Here is a 26,684-nt window from a genome sequence, read left to right on the forward strand (position 1 = left end):
TTAGGAAAGTAACTTTGCAAACCCATGTAGGAAATTTTAACTCTCTTCCATGTTATGGAAAAGTTTTATAAATAAAAATAACTAAATAATAGAAAAAATAACAAGGGCTATGATTTATTCCTCCTGGCATCACCTCTCTTCATCTAAAAATTTCACAAATATTTATAAAGCACCTACGTATATTCCACACTTTAAAAAATTATGAGACCCTGTGAAGAGAGAAAGTTCCCTCCTTTAAAACCAGGAAGAAAGCATTTAGTGGGAGACTTGCTGTATAATTCAACAGTGGTTTATACTGCAATCCGAAAGGGAATGGAAAAATAAACCTTGATTTCCTCTTAAGGAGTGAAAAAAGTTCTCAGATAAAGAGGACTGTTTCAGAAGGGATTTCTATACTGGGTAGGAGGGAGAGTAGATAATCACTGCAATTCCTCACCCACCCACCATGTACAATTAACATTTAATAAGGTAATTTAGTGTGTATTGAAGCACTAGTCCATGCAAAGAAACATGAAAAATTATCTTCAGCAAGCTAAAAAAATAAAAAGAAAGCAAATGAGTTTTTTTTTTTTTTTTTCGAGAAGTATAACAAAAGTCTTCAAAATAAGATCAGGTTAAAAAGAGGGGGGCAACTTAGTAGGTGCAGCATGCAACTCTTGATCTTGAAGTTATGAGTTCGAGCCCCACATTGGGTATAGAGATTACTTAAAAATAAAATCTTTAAAACAAAGAGACAAAATAAGATCAGGTTGTTTAACTCAAACACTGAAAAATTGCTAAGAGTACTTAAAAACTAAGATCAATAGGCATGCTATTGAGATTTTTTCTTAATAGCAGCCCAACAACAATAAGTCATTGATCTCTAACAGCATCATTAACCTGTTAAGAATAGAAACTTTTTTTTTTTAATAAAATCCAACCTAAAGCCTTTTCATGCTACCAGTATTTTTGGTTTCCATTTACCACAGTAACTGTATGAAAAGACTTGCTGTGTTTACTTAAAATGAGAGAAAGAAATGTTTTTGACTGAAAACCAACTTTAGTTCAAGATATGAAAGAGTGGGAAGCACAACCAGCTTTTTTTTTAAAGATTTTATTTATTTATTTGACAGAGAGAGAGATCACAAGTAGGCAGAGAGGCAGGCAGAGAGAGAGGGGGAAGCAGGCTCCCTGCTGAGCAGAGAGCCTGATGTGGGGCTCAATCCCAGAACCCTGAGATCATGACCTGAGCCAAAGGCAGAGGCTTAACCCACTGAGCCACCCAGGCTTCCCACCCAACTGCTTTTTAGAGTACACAGTTCATCACTTTAGAAAATAAAGTTTTGAATGGATTGACTGGCATAGTGACATTCCAATCTAAATCTCTTCAATGCAAGCTCACAAGTCCCTCCAGAATTCTTATCAATAAAAAGGCATCAATTATCTTCCTGTTCACCTATTCAAATTGTTTTTCTCCCAGGAAAACTGTCACGAGAAATGAAATAATTCATACCCAAAGCTTAAACGGTCCTTTATTTATTTATGTGTAAAAACTTGTATCAACAGGGGCGCCTGGGTGGCTCCGTGGGTTGAAGCCTCTGCCTTCGGCTCGGGTCGTGATCCCAGGGTCCTGGGATCGAGCCTCGCATCAGGCTCTCTGCTCCTTGAGGAGCCTGCTTTCTCCTCTCTCTCTCTGCCTGCCTCTCTGCCTGCTTGTGATCTCTGTCTGTCAAATAAATAAATAAAATCTTTTTATAAATAAATAAATAAATAAATAAAAATAAATTTAAAAAACTTGTATCAACAGAAAAAAAAATTGATGATAATATAGCTGTTTCTGAGTTAGCCAAAGAATTCTCTTCTATATTTTAATTTTTATTTTGTGTGTGTGTGTGTTATGTTAGTCACCATACATCATTAGTTGTTGTTTTTTTTATTTCTTTTCAGCGTAACAGAATTCATTGTTTTTGCACCACACCCAGTGCTCCATGCAATACGTACCCTCCTTAATACCCACCACCTGGCTCCCCCAACCTCCCAACCCCCGCCCCTTCAAAACCCTCAGATTGTTTTTCAGAGTCCATAGTCTCTCATGGTTCACCTCCCCTTCTAATTTCCCTAGTTTTTGAAGCAGTGTTCCAAGATTCATTGTTTACATACAACACCCAGTGCTCCATGCAATACGTGCCCTCCTCAGTACCCACGACTTTTTAAAGATTAAAAACCCTGGGGCACCTGAGTGGCTCAGTCAGTTAAGCATCTGCCTTCAACTCTGGTCATGCTCAGTCGGGGAGTCTGCTTCTCCCTCTTCCTCTGCTCCTGTGCTCTCTCACTTACTCTCTCTCAAATAAATAAAGATAAAACCTCAATACAACTTTATTAATTAATAAAGTAAGCAATAAACTTGCTCAAATATTCTTCAAATTCCTGATAGGTGACAAGGAGACAGCTGAGAAATTATTTGAGAATGAAATATTTAAATGTTTCCCACACTCTTTGGTGTTGAGAAAAGATTAAAAAAATGCCTTTAAATATTAAAGGAGTAGTGAGGGGGACCTTGCTTTCCATTTTAGATCTATCTGCTCAGAAAGGGGAAAGGGTATATAAAATAAAATAAAACTAAACAAAAATAGTCAATCAATAATAAATTCCAGAACTTGAAGGACTTTTATCATCTTCAAAAGTGGTTTTCTTCAAAGGCTGAGGGAGTAGAAACTGAAGTTCTACATGCACACAAGAACATAAATGAGAAGGCAGCGTTTCCTGCGGTTGTGATGGCGGCATTCTGAGAATGCTTGCACTAGAAACCATGCGTGCTCTGGGAAGCCAGGTGACGTGGCCTCCAGGATGGGAGGGTAATGTGCCTGTGAAATCCAGATCCAACCAAAGCTTAAGCTAGTTAAAAGCCCCAGTTATGAATATCCTCTTCTTCCTTTGCAGTTCAAAGTATACCCCTATCCAAAAGACAGCCTAAGTTGTGAGAAAACAGCTTTCTCCAAGGAAACTTCGTAAGATAAAATTATACGGCAAACAGTCTCTAATCGTTGTAGATGTGTCGGCACCTTGTCATGTTTCCTGAGGAATTTTCCTCACATATTTCACTTCAAAAGTATCAAAATGTAAGGCCTTTGTTAATTGTCTACTTCCTTGCATTTATCCTTTTCTTTGAGAGATTGTTTTTCAGATGATACTTAGGCACTCAAATCTGCTGACTTTTAACTTGAACTAAGTACGTGGAGGCCCAGAATTGTGTAAACATGTTGAAAGATTAGGCCTGTGCCAGGCCACTTGCAGCCTGAGAAAAAATGACCAGACCTTGAGAACACTCTGTCCTGGAAACGAGGGACACAAGAAGAGCTGGGGGAAAGGTCATTGGTGCCATTAGTTCTTCCTCTTCTCATGATGTCTATCCAATAGTCTCTCTTATTTTTTTATGTTCCGGAGATTAAAAGTGATTAGATAATTTTTGAAAAGCTATTTCTCCAATCCTAATGTCTCTGTTTAAATTAGGGCAGAACAATATCATTTATGCTAATTAACATGGACACAAACCAAACCAATGATGCTTGAAGAAGCTGATTCTGGGCACGGTGGTAAAGGTTTCTGGATGATATGGGGTGGGCAAATATAAAACACTCATTAATTTTATGGAATATAAAGAAATGATATCTTAGTATGAGGAGGTAGGCGTTGTAAAGGAATGTGATGAGTACATTCTGCTATAGATTGTGTTAAGAATGCACCTGATTTTAAAAACTGTAACTTTTAATGATTTTGATAAATGAAAATATACATCATTTAAGAATCCATACAATGGGGACACCTGAGTGGCTCAGTTGGTTGAGCGGCTGCCTTCCGCTCAGGTCATGATCCCAGCGTCCTGGGATCGAGTCCCACATTGGGCTCCTTGCTCAGCAGGAAGCCTCCTTCTCCCTATGCCTCTACCTGCCACTCTGTCTGCCTGTGCTCACTCTCTCTGACCAAAAAAAAAAAAAAAAAAAAAAAAAAACAAAAACCATACAATGTAAAATAAATATTGAATAAAATCATCTATGACATTTGATATGCATTTTAAAACAATCTTGAAGCACTCACTGTCACTGTTTTGAAGACTAATATGGATCATAAGAAAATATGAATCATGTGAATCATTTGAATCATTATACTTTGTTAAACTTCATAAATATCTGACTTGTGTGATATATAAAAATAAATAAGACCGAACTGAAACACCCACTGTTATTAACATTTCTTATTTATTTTCAAGAACATCTATTTTTGTTTCACATCCTTACCTTCTGTCTGGAAGAAAGTAAATTTTGACATAAGGATTCCTTGGCCTCCCATCTTCCCTGGAAGGGAGATCCTTTGCTCCCAGAATTGTAACTATTAATTGATGACCAACCTTGTCAAACCATAGTTTTATCTGAAAAGCAAAAATATTCATTTATCAGCTCAAACTTTTTTTTACCATAACATAATGTTTATATTTCCAATCTTTGTCCCACTCTCTTACATTTATGTGAGCACAGAATGTAAGTTCTACTTAGTAAGTTGCAGAGAGTTAAAATAAAAGGATATGCTATAATAACTTCAATGAATAGAGGAAATAATTTAGATATTTTGGGTTGATTGATAAATCACTTGAGCTTTTTGTTATCCTAATTTGACTACTTATTAACATGCACATAATAATTACACTGCCATAACTAAGAACTTTATGTACAATGACTGCTGTATCTATCTTTATGCAAGAATCACTATGGTTCATTTTAGTTCCCCTACAATAATGAGCTCAGAATAACTGCCCAGATGAATTGAATAGATACCTTATTTATATGGCATTCATAGGGAATTTTTAAGCAAATGTTTTAAAAGATAAAACATTTCATTTAAAAAGACATTTCAAAGATTATAAGCAAGGTGAAATTACTAGTAGCTTTAATCAATAGACTCCTTAAGTTTGTATTTAAAACTATAATAAATTCATCTTTATAGATTTTTTCTTACACAGACATAAAGTCCCTTTTTATTAAGTGAGGAAGATGTATCACAGCCTTAGAATAATAGGATATATTTTATCATTCGAGATGAGAAAATGTGAGTGATTTCCCTATGACATAATTAGGGATTAGAACTTCATATCCAGCTGCTAAATTCATTTGATTTAACAATTACCACCTCCCACACACATACCTCACACTCCCACACCTAGCTAGCTGTTTCTACCATGTCAGGATTTATAACCTTGGCTCTACCCCACATTTTGGTTCAGAACTCAGCACATCTTTGACCACTATCTTGATATCGAATCCAAAAGCTGAAATCTGGGAATAAAATTATGGTTGAGATAGAGTTTTGTGGTTTATATGCTTTTTAATAGTTCAATTTTTCTTTTAATCTGGATGTACAATATTTGCAGCAGTTTAAAAAATATAAATATACATTTCATGTTAGTCTTCCCCTCTTCCTCTGAAGTGCCCAGTCGGGTCTGGGCCAGGCTCTGACATACATGAATAAATACATATCATACATACATACACATATAGATCAAATCATATAAAATAAATGTATATATATGCATGTATACATGATAGACTGGTAGTATAGTTCCATTTCTAGCATGGTTTTGTTCTGTCCTTCACTTCAGATTTTAGAGAATGAGAGGCTGAGCAACACTTTTGACTCAGAAGAGGAAGACTGATGGCCCAGAAGAGTATATAAAATTATTTATCCTGATTTTCAGTCAAATGGAATTAGCCCTCTTCGTAATAGCAAGAAGTATTTAATTTTTAAAAATTATAATTATTACTCTTCACGCTGTACTAAGTCCTTATGTCGAAGGCAGGTATTTTCTAGCTGTTGTGCAACAAAATTTTCCTAATAGAGCTGCCAGGTATAGTCTCTAGACAAGTTTTTCTTCAAGTGTGGCTCCCTAACCTCCTTATATCAGCGTTATCTGGCTTATTTGTTAAAAAGTTCCAAATTCCTATGGCCCACCTGTCACCTACTGAATCAGAACGGGGCCCAGGAATTCGTGTTTTAATAAATCCTCCTGGTGATTCTTTAGGCATTCAAGTTTGAGAACCACTGCCTTAAACTAGGAGATCAACAAACCGGGGGTTAAAGGGAAACTCTAACATGCAAATAGAAAAAAACTTCAAGTATTTCCTTGTGTAACAATATGAGAACACAGATACAGATGAGGATAAGTGGGAAAAAAGACTATTTTTCTGGCAAAAGACATAAGGGGGAAACAACAACAAAAGAAAGAAATACAAGAATCTCGTATATGAGATGAAACAGATGTTGTCACATAGCCTCATGGTTCCTCTAAAATGTGTTACCAAAACCACATTAATTTCTGATATTCTCTATTATCTAAAGCAAAAAAAAAAAAAAAAAGCTTATAGCTCTATTTTCCCATGATATTAAAAATCCTTCTCTGAGGATCATGACATGAATATTAGGCAATTCAAAGAGAAAAAGATTCTGAAAGGCTAAAGAACAATTTTCTGATGAACTATACGGTGAGAAACTAAGAAACAATAATAATTATTATTAGACTAAGTTCATAATTATTGGAGAAAATCATTGATTTCTGCCCACTTTTATGAGGGGTGAGGCTGAACACTTGCCCTCTCCATGGGCGATCTTTTTGCTCCTCTCAAATGGTTAGAAACATTTCAGATACATAACTTCAAATGTTTGATAAGGAGTATTCTTTTTAGATTTTCTTATGCCACAGAAAACAAAAAATATCATTTGTCAATAATACTCATTTTTCATGCAAACAGATATTAGGCATATGGCTTTCATATTTTCACAATTATACCTTACAATTTATTAAATCATACTTTCCAAATACATAAATGTTAAAATAATATAGGTAAAAAAAACAGGCACTTTTTAGTTTTACGGATTTTTCATCAAAATTACAACTTTTAATAAACTGTCTGAAATTAGGCATTTGATCAATAGCCCTAATTTTCATTTTATATTACAGGATTTGCATTGAAGTTTTTAATAGATATCCAGTTCACCTTATCAAAACAGAATTATCTTATTTGCTAGATTATTTTATCATAGTCCTAAATTTCTTATCTGTGCTTTTCAAATGAATGGTTAAAATGTATGTTGATTTCCCCAAAATAGAACAAATGTATCTCCACAATCCTAGATATGACATACTTCTTATCTTTGTTCAATTTCATTAATAGAAATCTTGGCATCATTTTAATTGTTTTAATATAACAATCATTCCAGCTTAACCATATACCCATTCTCAAATTTCCTAAGGAGAACTGAACAGCGCAAATAAATATTTAACTCTAAATAACATTAACTAAACAACTGTAATTTTTAAAATTTAAACTAAATTAGTATTATTCAAAACTAACAACAAAAAAACATGCAGCAAAGCAAGGAAAGCATACTACTACTTAAAAAAAAAAACTATATTGTCATTACTTTACCATATAAGGGTTTCCTAATGAAAAGAGGCAAACAACTTGTACCAAGTATTACGGTAAAATTAAATGACATTTCAATTACAATTACAAAATGTAAGCAACATAAACCCAACATATTTTATTTAGAGTTATTTTGTTCTTTCAAAGTAATACACTTTCCAAAGTTGAACCTTATATATAATATGTATAAAATTCATATTTTAGATAAGGTACAAATTTATTTGCCAATCTCCTCAAGGAGTTGTTGCTTGGAAAATGCAAGAGAATGTAGATGTTAAGTGATATAATGAATGATTTAAAGAGACAGCAACCTTAGTGTAATAAAGGATAATATCAACAGTATAAAATTAGCTTTTTGTTTTTGTTAATGTTACATATACATATATATATATAAGTACAGTCTGAAGCCTATGAGTTTAGTACTTGGTTCATAATATAAAATCACTAACAAAGATTGTCTCTTTAAATTTTTATTGTATTTTAATCCCCATGCAGAATTTTACAAGCTGGCTTATAAAATGATTTGAAAGTCAATAATATGGTTTGGAGCAACATACCAAAAAAAGTTTCCTACTACGCATTTTCCAAAAACATACAAATAAGGGTTAAAACACAACTTTAGTTTCTATCAGGCAGACAAGGCCTTTACCTGAACCCTAGGAACAAAAGGCGTTGTTCTTCTACTAAGGCTTTGGCTCTGGTAAGCAAAATTAAAGAAAAAAGCAATAAAACAAAACCAAAAAGGACAACACGCTGGAACTAAAAGACCAAAAGTAAAATAAACACAGAAAACTATCCCTTAAATATACTTTTTACATAGCAACATATATCTAAATTAAGTACTTCAGTGTAATGAATAAGTTAATCTTGCCAAAATGCTAAAACATATAAAAACCATATAAAATCTTAGAATTTTTCAATGTAATCAACATAATAGGAAGTAAGACTGAATGTAAAATAACACTTTGGGGCTCATATACTCTGAAAGAATAAGTATAAACATAATCCAAGAGTCAAGAAATTTTAAGTTTCACCCTTAAACACACTACCATAGAAAAAAATCATAGTCCAAGAAGATGTTACATGAAAATGCATCATAGGATTACAGTGAAAAGTCATCTGTAGAAGAAGTAACTATGTGACTTCTCCAAAATATGTTTAACGAAAGTTTAAAAAATATTAGACAAGTTGGCTTTAGCATTTCTTAAAAAAAAAAAAAAAGTAAGATAAAAGTGTGCAGAAGGCACTGGATTAATTAGTTGATTCACATCTTAAGAATTTACACCAAACTCTAGGATTTAAACACCCTTTTAAACACTTATTAGGTATCACTCAAGATAACACTGTTTGTTGCTAATCACACTTATTAATGATAATACCTCACTTCTTTTTATTTATGTAGTTCTTTATATTTTTCCAAGCTTTTACTGACACTTTATTGCAAGTTCATTGCTTCCAACAACATTAGGAGGTAGTTGCTATTATATCTAATTTGAGAGGAAGAAACAGAGACATAGAAAAAGGCTGCATACAGTTGCCTATACTCAAACAAAAAGTAAGATAGTTTAAAGGCAGAAAAGAAAGCTGGGTTCTAAAAAAACAAAAAGAGAAAAGGAAAGAAAAGGAAAGAGGAGAGAAGGGAAGGGAAGGGAAGAGGAGAGAAGAAAAGAGAAAAAAAGGAAAGAGAACAAAGAAAAGAAAAAAGAAAAGAAAAGAGAAAAAAAGAAAAGAAAGGAAAAGAAAAGAGAAAAGAAAAGAAGTGAAGCCCAGTATATTTAAATTTAAATCAGTCTATTTCAAATTCCCAGAATAAAGTCAAATTTTCTTTCTCTTCTGGCTTATTCTGTTTTCACTTGAAAACAGTTTCCAAATGACACTACAATAATCAGAATTTTGTGTCTTTATTAAGGCATGTCAATGGTTAAATCCGTAACAAAAATCAGATGCATATGTCTGGGTTTCGGGATGGATTTCAAGGCATTTAATTCATTTTTTTCCATTAAGATTCCATCCCATTCCTCACATTTCTCATGGATATCTCTCTTGTCTAATTCAAAGAGTTATAAATAGAGGCCTCAGACCTTTCCACTGTTATAAGGAAACAGATAATAGGCAGTCGGAGGACAGTTGCCTAATTCAACTATCATCAGATAGAGACTGTTAAGACATAAATCTAAAACCCAAGGGAAAGCAGACCTTAAAAGCAGGTATCAATCATATGAGTCATCTTTCTCTCTCTCCGAAAACTAAGGCTGTCTCAAATCTAAGCCATCTTCCTTTTCATATGGAGACATTTCCAAAGGAAGAAAGAAATCTTTAGAAATGGAGTATGTTACTGATATCTTTCAGCATAATCCTACGTGGATACTTCTCTTGCAAATGAACCAGGGATGTATGAAACGCATAGAGATTGACAAGGCAAGCTGAACGAAGGGACTAACAAAACACTCTATTTGGAAATAGATTTTATTTTCCTTGCTCTCTCACCTGTTCTGCCTGTTTTAGACTCAAAGTAGCAAGGTAATGGAAGGCTTTTGAAGTAAATATTACTTCACAAACTAAAAAAAAAAATTAATTTGAGACAAACAGCACTTTGGAATAAATTAGTCCTTGAAGGCAAACATTTGACATTTTCTAAAATGGTCTCAAATAAGCAACTCACAGATTTCTGAAGCTGGTAGTCTACAATCTACGGTAATTTAAAACTAATCTTCACCTCTTAAATTTATACATTGAACTTAGCTATAAAAGCATATTTTTCTTTTGCTAGTTTTTTAAATGGAGATGAAATACAAATACCCTAAAAGTAACCATTTTAAAGGGTACAATTCAGTGGCATTTAGTACATTCACAGTGCTGTGCAACCACTACCTCCCTCTAGTTTCAAAATCTTGTATTATCCCAGAATATACTGTACCTATGAAGTAATCAATCCCCATTCCCTTACCACTCCAACTCTTGGTAAGGACTAAGCAGCTTTCTGCCTCTATAGATTCTGGATATTTCCTACAGGAATGGTGAAATATTATATATGGCATTACAATTTGTAACTAATACTAATTAACGTATTTTAAACAGGAAATATCTGTTGAAACCTATAGCAACTCAGTTACAAGAGTCACAGAAGAAGTGAATTTATACATAATTTGCTTTGCATTTTTAATATCACTCTACCATACTGCACTACCATCTTTAGGGCATTCCTTTTAGGCAATGCTTCTGGAATAAAAAATAAAAAGGCATAATAAACAAAAGGTCAAAGGAAAACACTTTCATTTACAGAAAGGTTTAAAAAGGCTATGGAATTTCTAAGGAGGTATGAAGAATACATACCTATTCTTCAGTTATCTATTCCACTTAAATGTGCATACAAAATGGATATGTACAATATTTGCAAATAATTACTAAAAATAGAGTCAGAAAAATATTAAAACAAGGTAACGTAGGGAAATATTATAGCCGTAAATCAACCACAGACCTAGAAGTTAAATAAAATATGACTGTCAAAAAGAATCAGTGTGTTCCTATAGAAAGAATTTTGAGCCATTCCTCATTTTTAAAAAGAGTTGATGGCTGTCTTTTACCTCAATGTTCTATCAAAAACTAGCCAAAGATTCCAGGTTAATTTAAAAATATTGAAAGAACTACAAAAGTAATCCTCTATAGAAGGGAACTATTGAACTGTGTTAGAACACAAGTTTTAAAAAGAATCAAAATTAGGGAATGTTGACACTGAGAAGGCTAACCCATAGTCCAGGAGTCATAAACCTGAGCTCATACTGAGTTTCTCACCAAATGTATTAATGACACTTTTACAGTTATGCCCTAGGATAATAACAAGCGGCAGCTGAATTCAAGCACAGAGAGGAAATAACCTGCAAAAATTTTTAAAAATCATCAATAACCTTGAAGTGAAAGTTTAAACAACAATTTAAATTATATGTGTATTTCTATTTGAGAAGATATCAGTCTATGAACTGACAAATATATTAGGAGGTCAGCTCACGTCCCATACAAATTATCTTTGTTTTCCGCAATTAGCAACATCATAAACTTGTGAGTTATGAGCCCAGGTAAAATCTCACCAAAATAAAAATTTATAAAGGTAAAATAAGTAGAAGGAGATAGGAACTGTAATGTTGCCTTGGGGCTTCCTAGGAATTTTCCCAAAAGGTGACATACGTGGATGTATTTCCTAAACTCTATATCATTAGAGCAAAAACTGTCTCCAGTTCATAGGCATAGGGTTAAATGTATTAGAAATAATATATCTTGTGGTTTTTTGCATGCAAAGAATAAACATAAAATTAAGTTTCATGAGGATAAAATCCATGTCTATCTAATTCACTGTTGTATTCCCAGCAACTAATATTATGGCTGACCTAGGGTCAGAACTTAACATATATTTCTTGAAGAGATAACTGAAGATTAATGTCATAAAAACATTTTTGAGGAAAATGTTGGCAATAGATTTCAAGAATCTTAAATTTTTTTCTCTTTCCTTTCCTATTGTAATTTTACTTCTGAAAATTTATTCTGACAAAAGAATTTTGTCTGACCTAACAGAATATGTAAGAGTTATATTCAAGGATTTCCATGGCATCATTGTTTATAGCAATATAAATTAAGAACAAACAAGATGTCCCATCATAGCAAATTAAATTAAAATGATATAATAGCTCTTAAAATAATTTTAAGAAAAATATTTAAAGAAAAAATTTTCAAGAAAAAATGTACAATATGTGACTAAGTGAAAAAGCAATTCTTAAAATACTATGCACAGATTTATCACTTTTGTTTAAATAATTGTATGTGTGTATGTGAAAAGTTACATTTGAGTGGTGGGATTATAGGTGATTTTGATTTTTTAGTTACTTATCTGTACTCTCCAGATTTACCACAACAAATATGTATTATACTTATTAATGTTATCTTACTAGAACATACCTTTTCTAAGTCATAAGAAAGTGATAAAACGTACACATTTTAAATTACAATTACATGGACTTTAACACCATTTATAAATGGAAATCCTATGACTTTAAATCACTAATTATACCTTTAGAAGTAAAACTTTGTCTATATTTCCCCCAAATATTTAAGTCTTACCTTTCTAGTATATTCATTTCGAAACATGATAAAAAATAGCTGAATGTGAAATTTGTCTAAATGCCTTTGCTATGCTCCTCCATCTTCCCCCACCCCTCCCCAGTCCAATTTCTATAGGGCCTTGGGATTTCAAAGACAGTAACAAAATGGTACTTACTTACTATGAAAGTCTAACTTCCACTTCCACTCCCTCCTCCACCCACTGAAGCCAATATACATACACAAACACACACACACACACACACACACACACACACATGCACGCACGCATTTATGTACTGGCATCATCCAGCCATCCTAAGTATTATTTAAAGATGGACTATTTGAATGGAGCCATAATAATTTAATAAATAAGGTTAATATTATCACTTTCTAAAGTGCTGGAAGAAAATACATATACACTTGTAACTATATATGACAACATCTATACTGTCAATACATGTAAAAGAGTAAGCAGAAAGATGCTACTTATAAAGAAAATGAAAAAAGACCACTGTCTTCAAGTGAAAAAGTTCAATCTGTTTATGAGAGAAAGGAAAAGAAAATAATAAAGAGAAGAAATTCATTTTAGTAAGACATTTACAAGCTCCTAATAGTACCTCAACTTCTTTCTTGCATAATTTTTCTGTTATTGTCACTTTTGTGATCAAAATAGCTCCAGAATAGATATGTCTAATAACTATTTCAATAATTTTAATGTTAACTCTGCTTATACTTCCTATGGCTTTTAATTAATAAAAATTCTTCAGTAAAAATCAAACACCTCCTCTATCCCCAAAAAATAAAAGGAGAAATTACATAGCTGATTAAAAAAAAGCTTTTCCTATTGCTCTTAAAATAACAGCCCAAGAATAGTTTAGTTTTCAATTATAACATTTTTATCCAAAATTCAATGTCTGGATTTTGAGAATCTAAATAGTTCTTAATACATATAAAATTGCAAGTTTAGTAACTCATCAGCATTTTGTCTCTAAAATGCAACTGGATGAATTTAGATATTTTAATAGTTTAAATAGTTTAAAAAGAGAATGACAACTGAAGAAACTGATAAAAAGTGAGGACTCAAATTTGCAAAGCTCTTCTAATATAGGCAGAAAATGCCTAACTGAATTTTTAATTTTTATACAAAATGTTCAAGATTAGGGATCACTTACTATGAAATCACAGTATACTCAGTTATTATATATTTCCCCATTTATTCAGTTTTGGCTTGTGACCAAAGCTTTTCAAGTATCATAATACCTCAGCAATATTCATACCCCAATTATTTACTATGAAATTCATACCAAATTTCCTTAAACTTGAAAAGCAGGGAATGTATAAAATTTACTTTCACCTTAAATATACATCTTTGTACAGTACAGCAATCTGATTTCTCTCAAAAGTCTAGGACAAATTATAGTCATTTTAATTTATTGAGCAAAAATCATGACATTGAATTTTGGAATAAAATTACTAAAGTAAAGGTTTTAGATATCCCCACAAATTCTCTCATTAAATTCCAGAAAATCTAATATACTCTAATAAGGAAACTCTATGCTGAATAATTAAAAGTAAATTTCAATTAATCAAAACTACTAATAATGTGAAAACTGATGGTTAAATGCACAATTACATTCTAAAAAGGAGTTGGTTTACAAAAAGCTATTGTCATATAGTAATAACAGTACTTGGTATTCCAAAAAGAGAAATTAATGTAGTGATTACATACTGAAAGTTGTCCAGATAAGTATTGTGGAACATCCCTCAACATGCCTGGACTCATGGGAGAGGTAACGGAAATAGAAGGGCGATCCATTTTTTGAGATTCAAAAGAGCTAGAACCTGAAATGGTAATTATACGTAAAGAACAATAATGATTATTCTTCCTTAGCATTTAATAATCTTTACCATATCACTTTTAAATTATTTATTTATTTTTAAGACTTTATTTTATGTCTTTATTTTAAAGTCACTTATCATTGTGAAAAAAAAGTAAAAAATCTACTTTAATAGTATATTCTTAATTATTGTAGGATCCGATCACTTCTCATCAACTCCATTGCTACCACCAATGGCCTAAGTCACCAAATAAAATACTAAATATCAAAATAGTTTTCTCCCTACTCTCTCTGCTTTCATCCTTGACTCCATTTGAACTATTTTCCAACACAGTAGCCATATTTTAAAACATAAATCTTTCCTCAAAACCAACCTATGTAGTTCTGATTTCCCACAGAATAAAAGCCCAAAACGAAGTAGACTTTACAGTGGTTCACAAACTACGCAATCTGGCTGCCATGTCTCCCCGATCCTTCATCCTTCCCACTGCTCACTCCAGTGCAGCAATACTTGCCTCCTTGCTTTCCTCCGGCACATGCTAGGATTCCCCGCCTGAGAGACACTGCACCACTTGGTCCCTGTACCTGGAAACCTCTTCCCCCAGATAGCCACTCTTCCAAATATTTGCTCCAATCACTTCCTTTTCAATATGGTCTCCCCTGATCAACACACTTCAAATGGCAACCCATCTCCTCTTTTCTTTTAGAACACCCCTTACTCCATCCTCAATCAATCAAGAAACTTAGTTCACTGGAAAAAAGCCATTTGTTTAACATCTGAAATTGCACTCAAACACAAGTAATAAAAAACATTTACATATTTAACATTACTTAAACTTATTTGTCTATTGTTCCATTACTACTCTGATGCCAAATCAGAACTACTATCCTGTTTTCTAAAAAGAGAAATTAGGATATGATTCACTAGATTGTCCCAAGCATTCCCCCCACTTACTGAGGGTTAGTTTACAAAGTAGTAAATTTTAAAATTAGAAGAAATTAAGGAAGGAGGGGGTGAAACTTGTAGGAGAGATGGGTATGTTCATTATTTTTATTGTGATGATGGTTTCATCTGTACGTCAAAACTTTCCTCATTGTGTACTTCAGTGCAATTTATTATAGTATACCTTAATAAAGCCATCTAAAAATATATAGTAGTTAAGAGGGCGTGATTAAAAAAGACTATCTTAAAATATTATAGAATTTTGTACTTTATCCCACAATAATGTGAAATAATACTAAATTTTTCATTTATACAATAACTATGTATTTGATAACAAGATTATTCTATTTCTTACTTCATATTAATAGATAAAATACTTCATTTGACCCCTGGAAAATGACAACATTGGTATTTTCTTCTAGAATGAATGAGACTTACTGGACTCCAGTTGTGCATGTGTGCTATCAGGAATTCTAGGGATATCTCTGAAATGACAGAACAAGAAAACAAGAAATTGTTTCCGCAATTAATGCAACTGCTATTTTTATGATCATCAATCAGTATAAAATGAACAAAACTGTGCATGATAGTAGTGTTACATAAGTAAGAGAAAACAAGCGGTAGTACTTTATTGCTAATCAAAGTGTTCTGAACTAACCTCAATTACTTCGAAATTTATTCGAAAGGAATAAACAGTCATATGATTTATAGCAGACTTACAAAAACACATTTCATTTTCTATGTGTTTTACTATATGACTGCCCATTCTAATAAATTTTTGAATTTAAGATAGCTTTTACGATATATTTGAATCCTATTCTATTCTTTAATCAACAATATTGAGTTATAAATAAAATATCACCACAAGAAAAATTTAAAGATTCAGATTGTGGATGAAATTTTTTAAATGTATTAACTCCATTGAGGAAAAAATGCAAACAAGTTTTTCATTGGGACTTACAAATGGTAACTGATTTATGCCAAAAGTATGGACATTTTTGTTCGAGATTTTCCAGGACTGATAGATTTGAATAGTAAAGGTCATTCAGAAAAATATATAAAAGAATATTTATGAATTTGAGATATTAAGCAAAAATATGATTAGAGGATCCTTTAATACCAAGAAATATATTTGATTAATACAAGAAATTGATACACTGCAGTTCTACCACATTAAAAAGAAAAATGAAAAAGTTACAACTTCATGTGCCATATTCATTACGTTGAAAGGAACACTTCAATAAATCTAAAGTTACAATGTAAGTCATTTTCTCCAGCATAAAAAGAGATCAAAATAATATAGTCAATCATTTCCTAAATGAATGACAAGAGGGCATTGGTATTCTTCAACAAAAAAAAGAATTTTTATAGCTCCCACCCTCAAATACTCTTACCCCAAACTTGCACTTAATAATTTGCTGCCATTGCATATACTTTTTCTACAGCTTTTACTTAGTTATAGGTAGATCTCTTACATTGGCTTAGAATATAAGCTTCTATAAGGGAAACACTGCTGTGATATTTAATGAGAAATTATCAGCATACAGTACAAAAGACTGTATTTATTGACAACTTTTGGAAATTGCTATTTGAATCTAGAGGTAAAAAATTACAAAAGCCAAGGAGTACTTTGGTATTTGCTTATTTTTTGTCTGTCTCCTTAAACACATCATGTTGTTCCTTAAACTGTTCCCTCTGTTTAAGAACAGTGTATCCTTGGGACCTCTCTTTGCTATGTTGAAATCTCCATTTTGAAAAAAATATGTAAAATTCATTGACGCTTATTTTCACAATGTAGAGGACTACAGTTCATGAACTTTCTTTTAGAAGTAATTGTTACTATAGTCTCCTTCTCCTACTATGCCTTTAGCCCCTTATTAAGCTAATAGATGATAAAAATAATAAACACCTAAGTATTTCTTCTTCTTTTATAATAACTGTGTATTCTAGCATGATCAGATAAAGAAATGGCATGATTTTTGGTGAGCTGTTTTAGCAAAAAAGGAGAAAAGAAGCACTGTCCTCAAAACAATAATTTTTATAGAATAATCAGATTTTTAGATTGCACACTACAAATGTGCAAGAGTAGTCAACTTTTAAGGTATGTGCATAAAATACACAAGCCGACTCACCCAATAGGTCTTGAAACAACAAGCTCCACTTGTGGTTCAGGTTTGGATTCCAGAATGATGTTATACACTTCTTCAAACGTGGCTCCTTGCAAAAACCTTCCGTTCCATTCTAATACTTCATCACCTAGAGTGTATTCCAGTAATGATAATCTTAGAAAGAAAACTAATCCCATAAAATGCCTTTGAAACCAAAGCACTCTTAAACTGCAATGAACTTCAAAGAATAAAGTCACCGTCATGGAGTATGACATACTGAGAACAGCTCCATTGGCATAAAATTTGATGACAAGGATGATTAGTATTATTACCCAAAAGGACAAAGGTCTGAGGGATAAAAACTACATAAAAGTTATCTCTGTGGTTTCTAAATAGGAATCTAATTCTAGAAATTATTAAAATCTGTTAACTCTTTGAAAATTTTATGACTATATTCTAGGTGTGTCAATATCTATGCAACACACATGACAGAGAGCACCAGTGGGGTGGCCGGGGATGGGGGTGGCCGGGACAGAAGGAAAAGAAGCAGACTCCCTGCTGAGTGAGCAGGGAGCTGGAGGCTATGCAGGGCTCAGTCCCAGGACCCTGGGACCATGACCTGAGCTGGAGACAGACACTTAACCAACTGAGCTGCCCAGGCACCCTACAGTTTCTTATACAAAAGGCTTAATACTTATCATCTTATCATATTCTCTTCAAGGCACTCAAGGATCTCTCCAATAGTATCCATTACCAAAGAGATAAGGAATCACACGTTGTAGAAAATATGTATTTATCTATAATGTTTGTTTCTGAACTGCTGGAATTCTTTAAAAAATGAAGCCTTATGGGAAGCAAAATAGATTAATACTAGATACACAATAAGAATATCCATCAGCCAAAAGAATCAGTAAATATAAAAATCTTTTTATCTAATGTGACTCAAGAAATAATAGTTACATTTTCCATTAAGAATAGAGATTTTTTATTTAAGTTAAAAATGAGTTCCTGGTTTTTGGTCAAATCATTTCTAAGTGAGGATGACTTTTTCATAACTACTTCAGTTTAACAGTTTAAATATAAATAATCAAAGATAGAAACCTACCTGGTCTAAGATGTCCTACAGTATCAGCTAAACTTCCTTTTTTTACTTTAGTAATAAAAGCACAGAGCCGACCTGATTCAGTCATCTTTCCTCCTACAACCTTTTAAAAGAGAAAAGTGTTAAAACAGGCATATTGTTCAAAGGAACATAGTTGAAGATTCAAGCAAAAAATAACTAGACAATTTGTAGCTTTTAAAACTATAATATTCTAAAAATAATTTTTAATAATATGGTGTTATTAGAAACTGACTACCTGTTCCATGAGTGGACTTTTTTTCACATATTCTAAAATTTTCACAATTATTTGTAAAAAAAAAAATCACATACCTTAGAAAGAATTTAATAAACTGTAATTTCTCTCAGAATTGTTTTTATCATTTCCAAAAACATGCTATTACAGTATTATATAATTATATTAACGTTCCTAGTTATAGATTTCAAATATCTTAATCACATAAATATTTGTTACTTTGACTATAGTTATGGTAACCCATCAAAATTCCATTATTTAGTAATCTTTCAGGCTCATTGATTAATGTGATAATGATGGATTTTCCCTAAGAAAATTACAAAATGTACTTAATCTCATTATAACTCATGTAAACTTCAGGCCATTTGCATTCCAATTTTCCTATTTTTATATTTCTATTAATACATATCTTTTAGAAAGAGGAAAAATAAATATTAGCAATAATGCTGTGGAGTCATATGTAAGATTGGCCTCTTACAAAATTAATGCTTGTGATCAACTACCATTCAAGCAATATATCAACTTTATAGCATGTTAAGCAAATAATAGTAATTAACTTCATTAATAAGTTTTTTTTCTCTAAATTGAGTGAATGTTATCTGAATTTTAAAAAAATCACTGGCTTTTTCTATGTTATTTATTCCTAAGTTGCAGTAAAATACCCTCAATTGCAATTCAGTTCTTATTAACTAATTAGTCCTATGTTTGATTCTGAAAATTAAATGTACAGATATTATGGAATATTTTAAAACTTTCTTGGCTTGATAAACTTTAATAATAATAACTAATGATACTTGATACTATCATTATTATTAAAATCTTACAATGTGCTAGCTACTGTGCTAAATGCTTGTATATTGCTTTATTTACGTTTATTATAATAATTCAATAAGCATTATTATCTCCATTTTATAGATGAGGAATCTGAGGCTAACAGAAGTTTAGTTGCCCAATGTCATGTTGCTAGTAATGACTTAGTTGGGATTCAAACCAAAACTTCCTGACCTCTACTTTTTACTGCTCTAACACTCTATTGGACAGATCTGGATTTAAATCTCACCTCCATCATCATCTTTGTGACCATGGGCAAGTTATGACACTTCTCTAAACCTATTTCTCATCTGTTGCATTAAATAATCGGATAGAAGTAAAATGCTCAGATGAGGGCCAGCTATGGGGCAGCCACCCAATAAATGTTAGTTGGCCAATTCCACTTACACCCAAAGTTTTCTAATATCTCACTATATTCTATAGGACAACTTCTATGGCCATTGCTTAACTCTAAAAACCATTTACTCTTTTTTCAATTCAGTTGTTAATTCACCGTACAGACGAACAACAACAACAAACCAACAACAACAATAAAAATTAAAAAAAATTTTTAAAAAATCACAGAGTTCTATTTGATCTACTTACCAAATAACTACCTGGTATTTTACAGTCAAATATAAATTAATATTTATAGTAAATCTCCAAACATAAGTATTTTTGAGTTTCCAGACTTTAAACAGTATTCTCTTTCTCCTACACACAAATACACACAACGCCCACATTTTCCTATGCTTAAACAAAAATTACATTCTGATTGTTAAAAAACAAAATTCAACCGACTAAATTCGAAGATCTAATTGGCTTTATTAAGTGATTCATGAATTGGGAAGCATCTCATCTAGCAAGCTGAAGACAGCTCTGCTGAGCTCAACAAAAGAAAGGTTTTCAAAGGCAGAGAAAGGGCATTAAAATATATATGTATATATATATTATACATATATATATTATATATATATATATATTATACACACATGTGTATATAAATATATAAATGAGAAAAGAATTTATTAGCAAGGAATGTACTGTTAAGGCAAGACTGCCCTCCAAAAGGGAGATTATCAATAAATTTCCTAGTATTGACCAGGAAATTCCATGTTGACTGGATAGAGGTTACACTACTGGGGGGCTAAAACTGTGTTAAGCTAGGGATTAAGTTTTGTTTTACTGATATGGTGCCTTAACCTAAGTGATGCTATTTGAGGCCGGTGGTTTTCCTTTAAACACTGTGTCATAACTATATACATTCCCAAGTTTGCATATTTAGTAATTGATTAAGGCCATTGTTTTAATAGTGTATAAACACAGATACAGACTTAAAGGACAAACTGTATAAATAAAATAAGTTTGAGAGCTGTATTCAGGATTCAAGCATATCACTCGAGTTTATTTTCCAAAATCATATATTTAAGTATTATTGTGGAATAAGTAATACTGAAAATGAAAAGGTGTGGGGTAATGAGTGCAAATGCTTGGGAATTCTTGGAAACAGGGGAAAAAAAACACCAAGTTGGCATAAATTGGAAAGAGTTGTTAAATTTTTGCTTTTCTCATAAATGATTAAGGAGTGGAGAGCCAGAATCTCGTATTTCATCACATACCTTCAAGCCAAGCATCGCTCCTGAATCTCGAGGCACACTTCCATCTTTTAGACGCTTGTTTAACAAAATGCGACCAATTAAACGATCTCCATCTTTAGATGGCTGCCACGTCACAGGGTGCTGACATATTACATCAACAAACAAAAAAATTAATTTTCTTTTATGATAAATGACCCCTTGTTGTACAATGTATCTAAACTCCAGATTTCCAAAGGGTTATGATTACACAAACCAGTTTGCATTTAACACACTGATCAAAAGGGCTTACTACATTATGCAGAGCTCAATTTTATAATCTCAAGATTTTTCGAAATCCAATTACTGCAAATTCTTACAGTGCCCTGACACATTACTGCAGTTATATTGTTCTGTGAAATCTGAGAAATCTTGAAAATATATGCAAACTATCTATACACTGAAGATTAATTAAAAATTCATATGACAGAAAAAATAGATTGAAATTCTATGAGGTTAGATTCATTTAAAATGATATTTTAATATTCAAACACTACTGGAGATTTTGAAAGAATTAATTACAGTAAAAGTTAAAAGGTAAAATTATAGACACACATCAAATTTGAACCTATGATAGGGGCTTCTTTGAATTAGGTTTCTAGATTAAAATTATAAAAATACACAAGCCCCAGTAACTTTTCAGTTGAATCTGCATGAGAGAAAGAGACCTAATTCAAAGGTGAGGCTAGTTTATATTTCTCACTTTTTGTAGGTTCACTGGTTCTTTCGGGTCTTTAATCTATTTAGTAAATTAAGTTTATTAGATAATTCATGGTATATCCACTGTTAAACAAGCTTGAAAATATTAGGAGTTTATCTCTTTCTCAGGGCAGAGCCAAGCCCTTTAAAAATCATTACACCATCCATTATAAATTGTATGTCAAATAACAAAGTAAACGATTTGTGTAATCACAATTTCATAGTCATCTAAAAGTAACATGCACATCTTCATGCAAAATTTGGCAAGCAAAAGACAAGTTTCAATCAATTTATATGGTAAAAAGATTTCAAAAGTCTCACTATTCTAAAAGCAAAAATAATAAATACCAAAGCAGATGGCAATGGTTCTAGTACTAATTAATACTACATTAAAATGCTATGACAATAAAACAAAAGAGCAAAATGACAGTGAAAGGGAAAAAAGAAAAACAACTTTTTCTGTGCAAACAGACCCAATTATCTCCCTTTTGCCTGGGATTGAAACTATTAATAATTTAATTTTCATCCCAAGGAAAATATATGCAAGCAATCAAATAAGCCAATCCAAAAATTCTTTATATTTGTGGTTTATAAAAACATCACAAAGTTCTCTCATGCGACCAGAGACAAAGCATTCCTTTGTTCCTAATTTTTTATTTCATTTACTTATTTTTTTGGTATGCCGTCAAACAACAAAAACAGCAAAGCAAGCAAGAAGTATTTTGGTTTGTTTGTTTGTTTTGGTTTTGTTTTTCTTTTCTGCACCTTAAGAAATGCTACATTGACCCTTGAAATGCCCTGTCCTTTTATTATGTTCTGTTTGAATGAGTGACAGAGAGCAAACGAAGACCAAATGAGCAGGTTAAAAGGCAGGCTCCACAATGTCAGTACCTTATCACTATGGCTATGCTCCTCGTTAAGGGTTGTGCTACTACAGGTATCTACCCCAGAGTCCTTAATCTGAGGCTCAGACCATTCCAAGTCCTCTTCCAAAGAGTGGCCACCAAAGTACATCATTTTCTTTTGTCTCTCAGACCTGGTGTTAGAGTCCGACAAAACTGCCTGCTCACTAGTTTTTCTTTTTCCCTTTTGACTGTCCCCTACAGGTGTGGGATAAAAATAAAACAAAAATAATAATAATAAAAAAAAGATACAAAAAAGAAAAACATGCAAAGGTGTAAATAAAAAAGGAAAAGTGAAATGAAAAACGAAAATTAAATAGTAAGGCTCCACATGTCTCACCAAAGACATTGGGGATGCCTCACTGCTATGCCAAGACGTATGGTCCAACCAGTTGTAATCCATGTCTCCTGTGAGAGTCAGACAGACAAAGAGTGCAGTAAAGGAGACAGTGAAAGAAAGGACAGACAAAGACATTATAAACATTTTAAACTATGTGATGCTGTCTGGTTTCAAGAACTTTGTCTGCAGCCCTCACTATATATACCAAGAGAAAGCTAAGATTCCAAATGAGCCAAATTTATAGAATGTAGAATATAAAGTTTATGTACTCTAGATGGATCCTACAGATCAAAAGTTCTGCAAGAAGAGAAAAGGCTAATAATAAACAGGAATAAAAATGAAAAAATTATATATTTTGAAAAAGAAAAAGACTATCCACTGTGTCTGTTATTCATGCTATTTTTTTCCATGCTGGCCTACAGACATGAGTTTGTTCTCCAAAGGTTAAGGAACATTAAAAAAAAAAAAAAAAACAAGTAATTAAATGTTGTTTCTGGATGTAGTACGATATTCTTTATAATGCTGAAACCTCCCCCCAAAAAACCAGGGTGGTTTAAAAAAGAAGAATTGGTTACACAAAAGATTAATTTTGTATGAAAATGAAAAAAACAGGGTCACTGAATTTCTAATAGTAAAAATAAAATCAACTTTACTTAAATATCATGAATTACTTAAAATTACTTTGAAATAATTTTTCAAAATTTTTGCAGAAATTACATTCTCATAAAAGGTATATTTTTATAATAATTTTGTCAGACAATGTATGTAATTGGCAACTAAGAAGGAATATCCATTTCCAAGATTTATGTGCTCCTTATTTGCCTTACATTTAAAAAAAATTCTTTTTGTTTTATATGTGTACATATGCATCTTTTTAAGCTCCAGTCGTATTTTATTTTTCTTAAAACTATTTACTAAATACCTTCCATTTGCTATGTATTGTGCTAAGCTCTAGCGTAAGGACTAAAACAGTGAGACATAGAACAGAGTGAAGATAAACACAATAAATAAATCATGAATGTCATACAGGAGAGTACACTATGAGAGAATATAATAAGTGCAAAGGGCAGAACTCTCAAAACACCATGAAACAGTATAATAAGAGCTAATGCAGATTTTGGGGTCAGCAATGACCTTAAAGAAGTGATCTTTAAAATGAGAAATGAAATATGTGGCCTAAAGGCAAGGAGGTAGGCAGACAGAAAGTAGAGGAAAGAACATCCCAGGAAGAAGGGAAAACAGGGTATTCTAGAACAACCAATGGAACACCAGTGTGTCTGAACCAAAACGAATCCTCAATGAGGTGAGGCAGCACAAACCAGCTTAGAGAGGACTTTTTATGCTATATTGAAGATTGTGGATTTCATTCACTGAAGAATTTTAAGCAAGATGTTGACATGAACTGATTTACATTTTAAAAAGATGAATCTAAGTACTAACTCAAATTGGGTTGGAAGACACCAAGGTTAATAGGCATTTGCAATAATCCAATGGGACAGGTAATTATGGCTGGAACAAAGGTGACAGCAACAAATAAGGTAAGAAAAAAGGGAACTGAGAGATGTTTTGGAGGCAGAAATAAGAGAACTAAGAAAGACTGAAGGGGGCACCTTAACTGGCTTAGTCAGTTGAGCATGGGACTCTTGATCTCAGTGTCATGAATTTGAGCCCATGTTGGGTGTAGATATTACTTAAAAAAAAAATTTAAGAAAGACTGAGAGAGTCAAGGATAAATCCCAAGTTTCTGACATTAACAATTGGATGGAAGGAAAGACTACTTATGAGATGGAAAAAGCTGGAGGAAGAACACTTTTTATTAGAAAGGGGTAGGAAGGAAATACTCTACTTATAGAATTTAAGATGTCATTGACTATAAAATTCACATATATTAAAATGATAGAAATATGCATCTTAGAATTTGTTAAGTATGGTGATTGATTTTGGATGTATTTTTCAAAATATTTATAAGTTATTCAAGTAGGCATATAAAAAATCAATTTGTTAAGCTGTAACAAAGAAAAGTCCGAGCTGCAGACATAAACTGGAATTACTAGCACGCAGATTGGACTAAGTGGATCATTTAGAAACAGAAGATAAAGTAAGATATGGAGAGAAGCCCGACTGCATTCTAACATTTAGAGTTTGGATTGAGAAAAAGAGAGGCTGACGAGCAGGCCAGAAAGAAAAGGAGGAGGGAGGGAGATCGATTTCTCCAAGCCAAACAGAAGAGTTTCCTTAGCAGGAGGAGAAAGTAACTATGGTGAATGATTTCCATATAGTAGGTAAGACAAGGAACTGAAAAGTTTGCATTTGATTTGGCAACATGAAGCTCAGAGGATGTTAGAGAAAACACTTTGGATAGAATAATGAAAATTAAAATCTGTTCAAGTAACTGAAGAATCAAAGGGAGACAAGGAAGTAGAAAAATTGTGTGTAGACAAATGGATCCCATGCTAAATGGCATAAGCCACATCACCCCAGGACTTGTTAGAAGTGCCAGATTGTCAGGCACCAGCCGAGACTTAAGTAATCAGAAATTCTGTAGATAAGGCCTAGCAATCTGTTTTTTAACAACCCACCAGGTGATTATGATCTCAATAATGTTTGAAAACCACTAGAGATAATACTGTTAAGAAGTTTATTTGTGAAGAATGATGAAGTTGGGCTATCTAATATACACAGAATTCACTTGGTAGGGGAAAATATTCTTTAATCTACAAAATAGAGAAGAGCTTCCTCATCTTTCTCACGGCACAAATTGACAATTATAAATTTATGGCTACCCAAAAAGTTAAGAGTATTTATATCTCAGAAAACCCTTTTAAAATATAACATTGCTCCATACAAAAGCACTGATAAATCTCCAAACTGAATTAAATAAAGTGTAGAAACCCTAAATGAAAATTCTTGGCTGGTTTATGTGAAGGTGTGAGAATGCAGCTCACAATCTCTCTTTCTCCCAATGCCTACAACCAACCAAAAGAGGCAGAAATGAAGTTCTTTCCTGAGTAAATAAAGGACAAGCTGATTAACCATTTGAAGCCAAATCAAAATATTTGTCTGACCAAAAAAAAAAAAAAAAAATAGTGTTATATATGGTAGGTAGCCAGTAAACATTTGTTGAATGAGTAAAAAATAGAATTACTTAAGAATTAGATACAGTAATCAATGTAAATCATACACAAAATAGTCCTCAACCACTAAGATTGTTAGTATTAATATTCTTATTTGGTACAGCTTCAAAGGGCAGAACTAAGATAATAAAATATTCTTCCCTTAGTCACATTTCAAAAATGTATCATTAGGCTTTCCAGTTCCAGAACAAGAAAAAGAAGACATAGAAAGAACCTAATGGAAATTTTAAAATTGAAAAATAACTGAAGTTTAAAAAGCAAATGGATGAGCTCAAGTGTAGGATGCAGAAAACAGAGGAACAACTCAATGAACTTGAAAATAGAACAGAATATAAATCACCCAATCTGAAAAACAAAGTAGACTCATAAAATAAAATAA

At 32.4% G+C, this 26,684-nt stretch overlaps 1 protein-coding gene across 39 annotated transcripts in view; it reads right to left on the reverse strand.

Annotated features, from left to right (window-relative positions):
• The window catches only part of RIMS2 (regulating synaptic membrane exocytosis 2), a 587,006-nt gene that overhangs the window by 268,705 nt on the left and 291,617 nt on the right, over positions 1–26,684 (reverse strand). For 21 of the 39 annotated variants that reach the window (XM_047727200.1, XM_047727169.1, XM_047727180.1 and 18 more), the window contains 7 exons: positions 23,172–23,239; positions 21,216–21,335; positions 18,537–18,636; positions 17,456–17,579; positions 15,762–15,808; positions 14,272–14,384; positions 4,275–4,405 (listed from right to left, as the gene is read on the reverse strand). In XM_047727200.1, coding sequence (XP_047583156.1) covers positions 4,275–4,405; positions 14,272–14,384; positions 15,762–15,808; positions 17,456–17,579; positions 18,537–18,636; positions 21,216–21,335; positions 23,172–23,239 — 703 coding nt within the window. Of the gene's footprint in view, positions 1–4,274; positions 4,406–8,100; positions 8,149–14,271; positions 14,385–15,761; positions 15,809–17,455; positions 17,580–18,536; positions 18,637–21,215; positions 21,336–22,820; positions 23,030–23,171; positions 23,240–26,684 lie in introns of all 39 variants that reach the window. The other 18 variants (XM_047727164.1, XM_047727177.1, XM_047727165.1 and 15 more) reach the window with 3 other exon arrangements.

The sequence above is a fragment of the Lutra lutra genome, chromosome 4 (genome assembly GCF_902655055.1).
Source record: "Lutra lutra chromosome 4, mLutLut1.2, whole genome shotgun sequence".
In the NCBI taxonomy this organism is placed as follows: domain Eukaryota; kingdom Metazoa; phylum Chordata; class Mammalia; order Carnivora; family Mustelidae; genus Lutra; species Lutra lutra.